General features: G+C 53.2%; 1 protein-coding gene across 1 annotated transcript; it reads right to left on the reverse strand.

The window, feature by feature from the left end:
* Nucleotides 1-2,616: 2,616 nt before the first annotated feature.
* Nucleotides 2,617-4,378, reverse strand: LOC120692164 (remorin 4.1-like). Its single transcript, XM_039975405.1, has 2 exons — nucleotides 3,329-4,378; nucleotides 2,617-3,228 (listed from the first exon to the last, which is right to left on the reverse strand). The coding sequence occupies exons 1-2, from the start codon at nucleotides 4,367-4,369 to the stop codon at nucleotides 3,034-3,036; spliced, it is 1,236 nt and encodes a 411-aa protein (XP_039831339.1). The 5' UTR covers nucleotides 4,370-4,378; the 3' UTR covers nucleotides 2,617-3,033.
* Between the last annotated feature and the right edge of the window lie 8,118 nt (nucleotides 4,379-12,496).

Raw genomic sequence — 12,496 nt, forward strand, 5'->3', positions numbered from 1 at the left:
AGGCGGCATTCTGTTCACATGTGAGCTTGCTCACCTGCCGCCTTGCTGCGCGCCTGCGCTCAGTATATGCACATGGGCTAGTCCTGTCCATGGGCCTGGCGAAGTCGTGCGTCTTCTTTATTTTTATATTTTCAAAAAAAATTTACAGAAATATATTTTTAGTTTTAGATTTTACAGTTTTATACCCCTACCGCCCGGCAGGGGGGCGGTGGGGACCTATATGTAAATAAAAATATTTTTTTTGCGCAGAGGTCTTTGGTGGGTGCCTGCCAGGTACCTGCCGCCCGGTGGCAGGGCGGTAGGGCAGGCAAAAGTTTATTTCCTTTTTAATTTCCAAAACAGTGAAATTCTAAATTTAATTAAAAATCATAGAAAAATCAAAAAAATACAAACTAAATTTTTTTAGGTTTCTTAAATCAAGATATACAGAGGAAAAATACTCATGCATGCGAAATGTCAATTTTTTCCCCTGCTAAAATTTTAGGTTGTGTTTAATCTAGTTTATTTTGTATCTGTTGTTCTGTTTGTCTAAAAATCCTAAAAATTTTGTGGTACCCTACTCTTAGCATGTGTATTCCACTGGAAAATTTTCATGTGCATAGCCTAGGTGCATATTTGTGGATCTATTATTGTTGGATTTCCATCATTTAGCCCTATGATGGAAATCCAACAATAATAGATCCACAAACATACACCTAGGCTATGCACCTGAAAATTTTCCAGTGGAATACACATACAAAGAGTAGGTTACCACAAAATTTTCAGAATTTTTAGACAAACAGAACAACAGATACAAAACAAACTAGATTAAACACAACCTAAAATTTTAGCAAGGGTAAAATTGACATTTCACATGCATGAGTATTTTTACTCTGTAGATCTTGATTTAAGAAACCTAACAAAATTTAGTTTGTATTTTTCTGATTTTTCTATGATTTTTAATTGAATTTAGAAGTTCACTGTTTTGGAAACTAAAAAAGAAATAAACTTTTGCTTGCCCTACCGCCCCGCCACCGGGCGGCAGGTACCTGCCGGGCGGCAGAGGGGCGGCAGGCTCCCCTAGAGATCAAAATACGATTAAAAATAAATTTTATTTACATTCAGGTCCCTACCGCCCTGTAGGAGGGCGGCAGGGGGCCTGCCGCCCCGCAACCGGGCGGTAGGGATACAAAACTATAAATTATGAAACTGAAAATATATTTATGTAAAAAATAATTTTAAAAAATATAAAAAACTCCGAAGTCGTCCCCCGAAAGATGCAGCATTCAATACGAGGGCACGGCCCACTAGTGGGTCCGTGGCCGTCTTTACTCCGTCTAGGTGCAAGGAATCCACGGATTCGCATCCGCCGCCGGTCTCTCGCTGCAGTCCAAAAGGAAAAGGGGATATGGGAGACACTATTTTCTACCTCAAAAAACAGTCGGCTCAATTCTCAGGTTTTATCGTACCACAAATGTCCTAACTTTTAACAATCATCATGCATTACATTAACATTTATTCACACTTCACTTATATGCAATCATTTACAAAAAAAAGCATGTATCCCACGAGACTAATTTGAGCTATAGGGTTATACCGAGTCAAACAATAAAAGGGAAATGTTGCGTCTACACTCCAAATCCAAAGTTGCCTAACCATGCTGCATGCAAGGTACTGCATGTCATCTTTGGTGGGGTACTGTACACTATGCTACACTTCGATTGAAAATTAAGTTGAACGTCACTTTCCTGTCACGGATATTGTTTAGCAAACCTGTCCTAGTGTATACCTGCTTTTCTTAAACTATGATCATGCCAATTGGAAGTATGGGTCAGAATTTATTTGACGAGATGGAGACGACCTACCATCAGGCTCTCCTGTTGCAAACGGCACTTTCGGATACAGTATATGTATGCGTTTAATGCTGATGAGTGCTGTTCCTCTCAAAATCTCACCATGTCAACGTGACTGTGAGTTGAAGTCACATTCGACTGGGCACGAACAGCTTCACCACACGACTGATACACTGATGTGCCCACCGAAGCTGGTCAGTTAACAGTTGACACGCCCAGAGGTGGAAGCAGAGTACTATGTTCAGGGTCTTTCCCACCCCGTAAACGTAAAAAAAAAAAAACATCACATCAAATGTTTCGACACATGCATGGAGTACTAAATGAAGTCTATTTATAAAATTTTTTGCATAGATGTGATGTAAATCGCGAGACGAATCTAATGAGCATACTTAATCCATGATTTGCAACAGTGATGCTATAGTAACCATCCGCTAATTATTGATTAATTATGGATTAATTAGCATCATTAGATTCGTCTCGCGATTTACAACTCATCTGTGCAAAAAGTTTTGTAAATAGACTTCATTTAGTACTTCAAATTAGTAAGATTCCAACGCAAAATTTTTTTGCGTTGGAACTAAACAGGGCCTCAATTAGGGTGTGTTTAGATCACTTTGCATTTTACGTTTTTGTCCAGAAATCTTCAATATTTAAAGTATTAAATATATACTAATCACAAAATTTATACTCTTCATGGAGTTCAACACTGCCCCCATGTTCACGGAATTCTATACTTCTTTGCTCAAAAGAAGCATGTAAAGTTCGTTAAAAAAAAAGAAGCATGTAAAGCAAATTTACACAGCGGTAATTCACTCGATATCTTGTTCATATTGACATACACGATCCTAAATGAAAAGAAAAATCCAAGAAAACACAGGCAGCTCTTGCCCTCAAGACTCAAGCAGAGCACATCCTTCTTATGACATGTGTACTGTTCCCTGTCTGTACTTGCCATCGACTTTGCAACACCATATCAAGCACAGAACAGGGGGGGGGGGGGGATAAGATTACAGATCATACATGTGGACACAACACTAAAACAAGCGTTCCACACAGCTAGCACGGCACTGATCACTCTGTCTGCTGATCCCGTGTAGTGAAGCGGTGAACGATCCAATCCAACAAAACGGGTGCGCCGGCGGCGACGAGCACCAGGCGGAGGAAGGAAGGTCTGAAGACGACGATCGGGGCCGGGAGGGATTCAGAAGAAGGAGCGCTTGGTGGAGGGCGCCCTCCCGACGGCCCTCATGAAGTTGGCGAGCTCCAGCACGCGCGCCACCTTGGTGCCCCGCTTGGCCTCCGCCGACGCGCGCTTCTCCTCCGCCTTCCGCCGCGCCTTGGCCACCTCGTTCTGCGCCTTCTCCATCGCCTTGGCGCGCTTCTCCTCCAGCTTCCTCTGCACGCGCGCGCGCAGCAGAAATTCAGAGCCGATCGATCGGGTCGGGAATGGCGCGCGAGCCGGATTAAGTGAGGGGGTTTGGTCGGTGACCAATTACCTCGTACTTCTTGAGCCAGGCGCTGGCCTTCTCGACCTGGTCGCCCTCCCATCCGTTGATGACGACCTCCTCGCGCTTGAAGCGGTTGTTGACCTTGGCCACCTCGGCGATCTGCCACGCGGCGATCTTGGACTCCACCTCCTCCTTCTTCACCTGCCCGACCGACACCCCGGCCTGGCCGTGGCCGTGGGCACCGGCGCCGGCCAGCGCCACGTCCGCGCCGGGGGTCGGCAGGCCCCGGCGCGGCGACGGGATGGGGTTGCTGTCCGGCACGATGGCCAGCGGGTTGGTCTCCTCCAGCTCCTCGCCCTCCCCGATCCTGCCCATCGCGTCGGCGTCCCTCTCGGCATCGCTCCCGGCCCCGTTGGCGCTGGCGGCGTTGGCGGCGTTGGCGGTGGCTGCTGCGGCGACCATGGCCGAGAACTCCCTGCTCATAGTCGGGAAGGGCTCGCTGGGGGCGGTGTCGCTCCCGACGGAGCGGATCGACGTGTGCCTGCTCCCGCCCGCGGCGGACCCCCACGACTCCCCGCGCCCCCTGCGGTACGACGGCGGCTGGCTCGGCGGCGGGCTCAGCGCGTGGATGTCCCTGAACTCCGGCTCCTCCTCCTCCTCCTCCTCGTCCTCGTCCTCCCCCACCGGCTGCCGCCGCCTCTCCTGCTCGACGACGACGCTCCTCTCCCGCTCGACGACGACGCCGCTGCTGCTGGTGCTAGCCGCCGTCTGCGCGCTCAACATGTGGCACGTCGCGTCCTGTCCTCGATCGCCGACGCTAAGCCTCCCGCGGCCGCGGAACCATCTGCGGCTCAGCTCAGGCTCACCTGATGAGCTCGCGCTTCCCCTGCAGTGCAGACCCCTCGAGCTTGCGGTGGACTGGTGGTGAGCGGTGAGTAGGATGGTGGCGGGGGGCGCCTTCTTAAATAGCCCCGGAGGCGGTGGCAGCCGTGGCCGCGTGGGGCGCCCACCAGCCGAGGGGAAGCGACACCAGCAGGCACCAGGCCGGCCGGGCCGGGATATTTCCCGAAGAGTACTCGGATGCCCCATTTCTCGCGGCTTTTGGGCGCCTTCGTCTCGCTTTCTCAGAACCGGATGGATGGAGGAGGCGAATGTTTATTTTTTTTTGGAGGGGCCGTTTAGTTACTAAACAAAAAAAAATTTAGGTGTCACGTCAACGGTTTGACCGGATGTCGGAAGAGTTTTTCGGACACTAATTAAAAAACTAATTTCAGAACTCATTGGAAACCGCGAGACGAATCTTTTGAGGACTTTGGCCGCATCATTAACACATGTGGGGTTACTGTAGCACTTTATGACTAATCATGCACTAATTAGGCTCAAAAGATTCCTCTCGTCGTGTACATTCAAACTGTATAATTAGTTTTGTTATTTAATTATATTTAGTACTCCATGTATGTGTCAAAAAAAAAATCACAAATTTCGAGGTGAAAATTTTTGGAACTAAACGCGCAAGCAAGGGTCGCGTGCCCAGAGTGCGCTGACTCACACTACCATACCATCCACCACTGCTAATTCCAGTGCTCTCAAGCCCCAGGATTTGATTGTTTTTTTCTCTCCTCCGTTTCTTTACGGGCTCGGGGGCTAGATACGCTCGCGCGCGCAGGGCGAATTGTTTTCGTTATCGGCGTGCGACGGGTAGGTATCATTGGCGAACATTTCCAGCGGCGGTGCTCCGGTCACGGCGGTGCTGAGCTATCACCAGTAATTCATTCAGTAGGACAATCCAAGAAAACTGAGGGACCGGAGCATAAGTGCACAGCTGAGGCCGGTTTTGCAAATGATTTGTGTTATCGAATGGATTTCAGTAACTATTACTAGGCCCTCGGCGTCTCTGGAGCCATCAGAGACTAGTATGACACACAGTAGCTTGGCTAGTATGAATTTTAACTAGTAGTTAGGAGTATATATATGACTTCCTTGTGAAGCTAAAAAAAAAGCTTCACTCTAACGTGGAGGGTAGTTGCGCGATTCCGCTTTTTACTTCCGCTCACGTAAAAAGAGATATTAGAAAGAGATATTCCGTTACCATGGGGATAAGATCCACGTGGTCGGCCGTGGTAACACAGGTCGCCCTCGCATGATCAAATCAAAGTAGCCTTGGCCGCCCAGCGAGATGAAATTGACCGCACAGGGCACTGACGCGCGCGCGCGAGGGAGAGACTGACGGACAGAGGCGGTTGAGGGAATTAGCGTTAACCCCGCGTGGGCCCGGCTCCCAGATAGCTCCACTAATTAATATAAATCGCACCCCTGATTTATTTATTTTATTGAACCCCCGGTAGGCGCAGACAAGGTGGGCCTGGGCCCTTCCCGTCTCCCGCTAGTGGGCCCGGCGCAATATCGGCGGGAGATGCGTTTGGTGGAAGCATCTTCTTCTTCCTCCTTGTGGGCCTGTAGGACGGTAGGAATGTGGAGAGGAGAGGAGAGTAGAGTTGTTGGCTGTCAGACGAAAGGGGAGGGAAACGAAACGAACAAACCCGTCAGCCGTTAGAGAGACAGCAGGCCGGGGATAAGGTACGGGATGGCCGTCGGCGTCCGGCCACTGTGTGCGCAAACCCACGTCCCGTGATGGACATGGACCACGGCTCACCGCTGGACGGTACCGTACGCTGTGCCCATCATCTATCGCGCTGCAGCGTGCAGCCATGGCCGGCTCGTGTCAGCGCGAGAGCGACACGCCACGTGGCATGCTGCCAAGCTTTCTACTTCGAAGTTCAATTTCTAGCTAGTGGTGCTCCGATGGAATCGAAAAGGTTTGCGACGAGAGAAATCTCATCACAGCTTAGTACAGGGCGATCGAATTTCCTGCGATCGCCCGTCGTCCTCGGGGTGAAAAAAAATGATCGGTGCCATAATTTGTTCAAGGATGCTCTCTCGTTGCGCAGCAGGGCTGCCCACGTACTCACACGACCCGATCGATGAATCATGAGACCGCGGCCGGCAGGAACAGCTCTGCCCTGGAGCGAGCGTTAGGATCCAAGGTGAGAAATGGCGATTGGTCGGTCGGTCGAGCAAGCTGGGGGCAGTGTCCTACCAACTCGCTGCGCTGCACGCTGATCGAGTCGCTGGCACCCGGACGTGGGGGGTGGCCCCGTGTGTTCCTCTTTCACTTTCACCTTTCGACGCGGCGCCTCTCTCCCTAGCTGCTGTACCATGCGTCTGTACTTTTCCCGCCACCTGAAAGCTACTACTGGTACTAGTAGTAGCTGCGCAGCGTGCCACACGGTGCGTGCATGGCGCCGATATTGGTCGTGGCATCTGGCTCACCGGAACCCGGGGGTGACCCCGCCATGACATGCACGACGACGTTACCGCGCGCGCATCGAATCAACGAAAGCTGGAGCCAACTTACTTTAATTACTTTACAGCTAGAAGTTTAATTAAGAAGAGTGTTTGAAAGTGCTTATGATTATCTTTGACGCGGCCAGACCAGAGGACACGGCGAATCTCTCGAAATCACATTTTCTTTTTAAATTTCCCGGGTTCTTTTTATTTTGTGTGATGGGAGAAAGTGAAGAAACACGAAGCTTCAGTGACAAGGACCGGACAGGCGTCGGGGAGATTACGAAGGGACAGGAGATGACGAGGCCCCGTAGAAACGCCAAATGCGAAATCGGCCTCGGTCTATGGATCGACTTGGATTATACGGGCACGTGGGTCCCGAGCTTGGCCCAGTTTGGTTTGCGTAGCACGAGTAGCGCACACGATTTCCGAGAAAAGAATCTCACATGCATGAAGTACTAAATGAAGTTTATTTGCAAAAAAATTCACGGATGGGTGTAACTTTTCACGACGAATCTAATGACAGTAATTAATCGATGATTGGCTACAGTGATGCTACAGTAACTATCCTCTAATCGTGCGGTTAAAGGCTTCATTAGGTTCGTCTCGCGAAGTAGCACAGGATTGTGGAGTTAGTTTTGTAAATTGACTTTATTTAGTGCCCCTAATTATTGGTCAAAAGCTTCATTAGGTTCGTCTCGCGAAGTAGCACAGGATTGTGGAGTTAGTTTTGTAAATTGACTTTATTTAGTGCCCCTAATTATTGGTCAAAATTTTTGTGCTATTTGTGGTACTTCAAACCAAACAGAGCCCTTGACGCAGCAGGGAATAGACAACGGAAAAGATCGCTCGAGCTACCAGGCCGGGATCCTCTGTAAACACCATGTACTGTCTTCTCCTAGGACCCATTGGTAAATCGTCACTCGTACTAATAATGCGAAGGCGGGGTGGCTTAATAACTCTACATCAAAGCACCATACAAAATCTACAAAAACAGAAGTATAGAAAGTATATATAAACGCGAGAAACTTACCCCGAAGTTTCATCCAAATTTTACCGTGGTATGAACTGCGGAGGCACACCGCAACGTGCATCTGTTTCCTGCTGTCAAACCAAGCACGTGAACAAATGGCGCAGCAGCGTAATGCGCTCTGGTGGTGTCGTTGCTGATCCGATCCGCGCAGAAGATCCCTGAGCCGAGCAGCCCCCCTCGCGGCACGTCCACGGACGCGAGCCAGGTCGAGGTCAACCTTAACGTACCCTACCACGGCAAACCTACTGGATACCGGCGGTCCGGTGTGCCGCGCACAAGAGAACTGAAAAGGCGAGGGGCGCCCCACGGCCCCACCACGTCATGGGCAGCCATGGCGGGTCAGACGCGATTGTCGGGCGGGGCGGGCGGCCAGACACGTGGGTTACCGACAGCGCCCGTGCCCCGCGGGGCCCGGCGGCGCTGCGGCCGGAGCTCGAGGCCGCCAGCGCCCTCCACCCTCGCCGCGGCGGCATCCATCAGGCAGAGGCCATCACGAATTCACGATCGATCGCTGCCGCGGCCACGCCGTGGGCCGGGGGCGAGCGCGCGGCTCGTTCCGCGACGTGAGTCGTGACCCCTCCCCTCCCTCGCCGATGGAGACCGCTGCTGGGGCGCCTCGCCAATCGCCATGCACCGCGAGTCCGCGACGAGCAGAGCAGGCCGGCCGGCCGGCGGGGGGCTTTGCTTGCTTTCGCGTAATCTTTCGTTCCGGGTGACAAGATTATTATCGTATTAATGTTATGGTTGATGGATGCATGCGCGCGGCTCCATGGAAAGGGCAACATGAAGAGGTGAGGGGAGGGAGGGCGAGGGATTGGCCTGGTGCGCGGATCACTCTCCCTTTCGCTTGGTGGCGCTGCCCCGGCCCGCTGCTGCTCATGATATGCTCTTTCTGCTGAGGCATCTCTTTTATTAGTGTTTCGATCATATTGCTTTTCCTGGTTGGGAATTCAGGATGGTCAGTGCCAATAGTGTGCTTGTTTACGTGTGGTTACATACATCTAGTGCTGGACGCCTAATCCAATTTCCCTTAGCTTGTTCGATCAGCAAGAGGCTGCTAGCAGAATCTGATGATCAGAACTCAACGCCCGGTTATGGGCACACAGTACACGTAGCAACGCCAGCGCATGGAAGCAAGATGCCAAGGCGATCGGACCTGGTCCATGTGGCGGGCTGGTTACTACACACACATACAGGCCTCGCGTGCCGAAAACAAAAGCGAATCTGCTGCGCCATGCCAACATGCTGGGGCATCGCGATGAGCTAGACATGGGCAATGGGGTCAGTCAGTCCCGGCCCACGGCGACCGCTGCTGCCGGCTCGCTTCCTTTTGAACGGGTTACGGGTGGATGACTGGCCGGGGCCCAGAGCCCCAGACGACTGGCGGAGGGATGACTAGATCGCGCATATGCTCCGCGGATCGGAGCCTATTCTCGACGCTGACGTTTGTGTGGACACGTGTTCGCCGTGCACGATGCTGGCTCGGTATATATAGTGGCCGCGATATAGTAATACGTGGGAACGCGCCGTGACGTCGGCCCTCGCGTCAAATGGCAGAGTCGTCTAGTATATGTGTCATCCATCGGCACTGCTGCTGCTCCAACGACCATGTCTATCCATGCATGCGTGAGCCATGAGCCCATGCCACAGCCCACGGACCAGTGCTTTGCACTTGCAGCACATGGCCTGGCGTCGCATCGATCACCTCCAGATTCAGTCGCAGGATACATGGAGGGCGGAGAATCTGAATCTTTTGCGACGTTCAGCGCACGCTGCTCGAGTGTTTTCCTTCCTCGTAATAATGGGGAATCTGCAGCTAGATACGTAGTATTGGGAGTAACCACGCACTGATCGACAAATGTCCGAGGAGTAGTAGGAGGAGAATTGGAACCCGATTCGCCCCCCTCCCTCACTCGCTAAGCCTGTCGGCAAACAAGTCTGATCTCTCTACTCCACAGGCGGAGAGAGCGACCGGGCGCCTGATGGAGGGAGCACGAGAAAGGAGCGGAAGAAAAGCCGGGGCAGAAGCGCCCAAACCGCGAGCTCCCGATCGACGACGAGGAGAAGCCAGCAGCAGCCAGATGCGGTGGGCCCGTCCGGTCCGCCGCACATGCAGACAAACGCATGGCGCACGAACCGCGTACCCATCCAAAGGTAAAAGCGATCGGAGAAGCCCGGGCCGGGGGCGGCGAGAGCGACGCCGCGACAGCGGCCGTCCGGCGACCACCCCGGCCGGACGGCGCCATCCGGCCCGGGACGAAGCTTCCGTTTCCGTCGTCGTCCTCCGCCCCGGACCCCCGCGTGCCGGGCGGTGCATGCACCGGCCGCAACACCGATCGACGCACGGATCCTTTTCGATCGCCCGCGGGCGTGGCCGGCCGGGCGTCGCGTCGTCAGGGCGCGCTGCTGGCTGGACGTCCCGGGGACGACACGGGGCCCGGCCCGCTCTGCTGTCGCTTTTGCCCGCTGTTCGTACTACGACGTGGTCGCGTCCGGGCCAGCGCGCGGTGAGACCGAATCGATCGATCCGATCGCCGTGGCCCGCTGGCTTGCTTGCATCAACGCGGCTTTCGGTGGGAAATTTGTGACCTACTCTAGCTAGCTGTTTTACGGCTGCGGATGATGGCAACTAATGTTACACAGATCGATCGGTCGGTCAGTTTTTTTTAAGGACGATTTTTAAAGAAAGAAAGAAACACCAATGCTACGTCAGTTCAGTCAGGAGCAAGGAAACCGTCGAGCGAACATCATAATATAATTTCTTTTTTTTAAAAAAATCATTAATACAATAGACAAAGCGAAGGTGCATGTCATGATATGATGATGCATCGTCGTCTCTTCCTGGGTGGGTTGGGTACGGTGCATGGTGGAGAGGAAGGAGGAAGGATTTGCTGGGAGGGAAAAGTATTGCTGGCTGACTGGTTTTTGGTAGCTGGTGTTAATTTGGTGTAAAAGAAAAACACTGCTGCTCGCAATCAGAACAGAGTGAATGTTCCCGCCCGTGATAGATGTAGGTGACCGTGGAGATACTAGCTTCCGTGAAGAAAAGGCTACCAGCTCTTGCTTGTCCGATCCGGTCCCGTCCAATGAAGGAGGAGCTGTCGAGCTTTGGGGTGCTACGCATGCACTCAAGGACGGCGAGCGAGGAGCACCTTTTAGCACAAGCCTTTAGTGTTTTACTGATCTGGCTTATCAGGTCAGGTCAGGTAGATTGCGTTCAGTTTTAGAGAAGAGTATGCAGAAATATATGAGTACTTCTGGTTGATACAACCGACCGTCTTGGATTATCTATCCACCTCTAGAGCATCTGGACCGGACGGTTTGGAAAGCAAGCAGCAGCGGCTACCGGGACGAAAAGGATTATACAAATGCAAAAGGAACCAGATTCTTCTTATTGTATAATCCCACGACCGATCGTTTTGATTGGCTTACACCCGCTACTACAAAATTCTATTGCGAAGCACTTAAAAATTAGCTCGAAGGCGGGCAGGAAAAAAAAACCACATCGGTTAATAGTCAGCATTAACCGATGCGGTTGTAAAAAAACCGCCTCTCAAAATCAATTAATTGAGGCGGTCACACTTAAAATATCCGCCTCGGTTAATATTGATTAACCGAGACGGTTATTATAAAAAAATGCCTCGGTTAATAGATTAACCGAGGCGGACGCACAACGAAGCCCGTTTTGGAAAATGCTAAGGCCCAGACAAGCCCAAAAGGCCCAATAAGAGACTTTCGTATATATTGCGGAGTTAGGGTTCACTCCACTATTTTCCCGCACTGCCGCCTCTCCTCCTCTCTCTCCAGTCTCCAAACGCCGCCGCCTCCCCTCGCTCCCCTCTCCACCACCCCTCTCCCGCCACCCCGTGCCTCGGCGTCGGGCCTCCGAGCCGCCGCCCGGAGCCGCGGCATCGGGCCTTCCTCGCAGCGGTCGTGTCGGGCCTCCGACGCCGCGGTCGCGTCGGGCCTCCGAGCCACCTGCCCTGCTACCGGCTCCTCCGCCTGCCCTGCCGTCGGAACCCGAGCGGGGGTGGCCGGATCCGGCGGCGACTGGCCGTATCCCGAGCTGGGGTGGCCGGATCCGGGCGGGCGCTGTGGCCAGCGGCGGCGGGCGCGGCGGACGCTGGGGGCAGCGGCCCGCGGCGGCGGCGGGGCGGGGCGGGCGGTCGCCCCCCACTGCTGTCCCCTTCTTCCTCGGCCCGAGCTTGTGGGCATGGCGGAGCGGGCGCGTGGGGGCAGCACCGGATCCGCCGCCGCCGGCCCGGATCTACGGGGCGGAGCGGTCAAGGGCAGGCCGGAGCAGCCCACGGCGGCGGCGCGGTGGAGATCCAGCGCTTCTACAGCGATGGCGCGGGCTCCGCGGGGCGGAGCGGCGTGCCGGTGGCGGCCCGGCTAGCGGCGGTGGTGGAGCGCAGAGCAGCCAGCCATAGCGGCGGCGCGGTGCGGCCGGTAGCGGCGATGGGCTTGGCGGGCCCGTGATGGGCTTGGCGGGCTCGTCGTTTTTTTTATTATTTGATTAACCGAGGCGGGCACCAAACCGTCTCGGTTAATGTCACATTAACCGTGGTGGCGAGTCCGAGGCATTTGCAAAAATCGTCTAGTGTTTTTTTTGTTGCAGTGACCTACACGAGAAAACGTGCTTAATTTGAACGCGTACTCTCTATCTAGTCCTGTGATCGATCCACATGTAGTATATAAATTTTCATGCCTTGATGGTACAACGCTGCACACGTGGCTGATCTTGCAGCAGTTCACCAACCCATCCGTTGTTTATTCCCTGCATTCCGCTGAACGATAACGTCGCGTTCTTCCTCACGGTTCAGCTTTGCGGTAGGCCG

Source organism: Panicum virgatum, chromosome 2K, assembly GCF_016808335.1.
Source record: "Panicum virgatum strain AP13 chromosome 2K, P.virgatum_v5, whole genome shotgun sequence".
Taxonomy (NCBI): Eukaryota; Viridiplantae; Streptophyta; class Magnoliopsida; order Poales; family Poaceae; genus Panicum; species Panicum virgatum.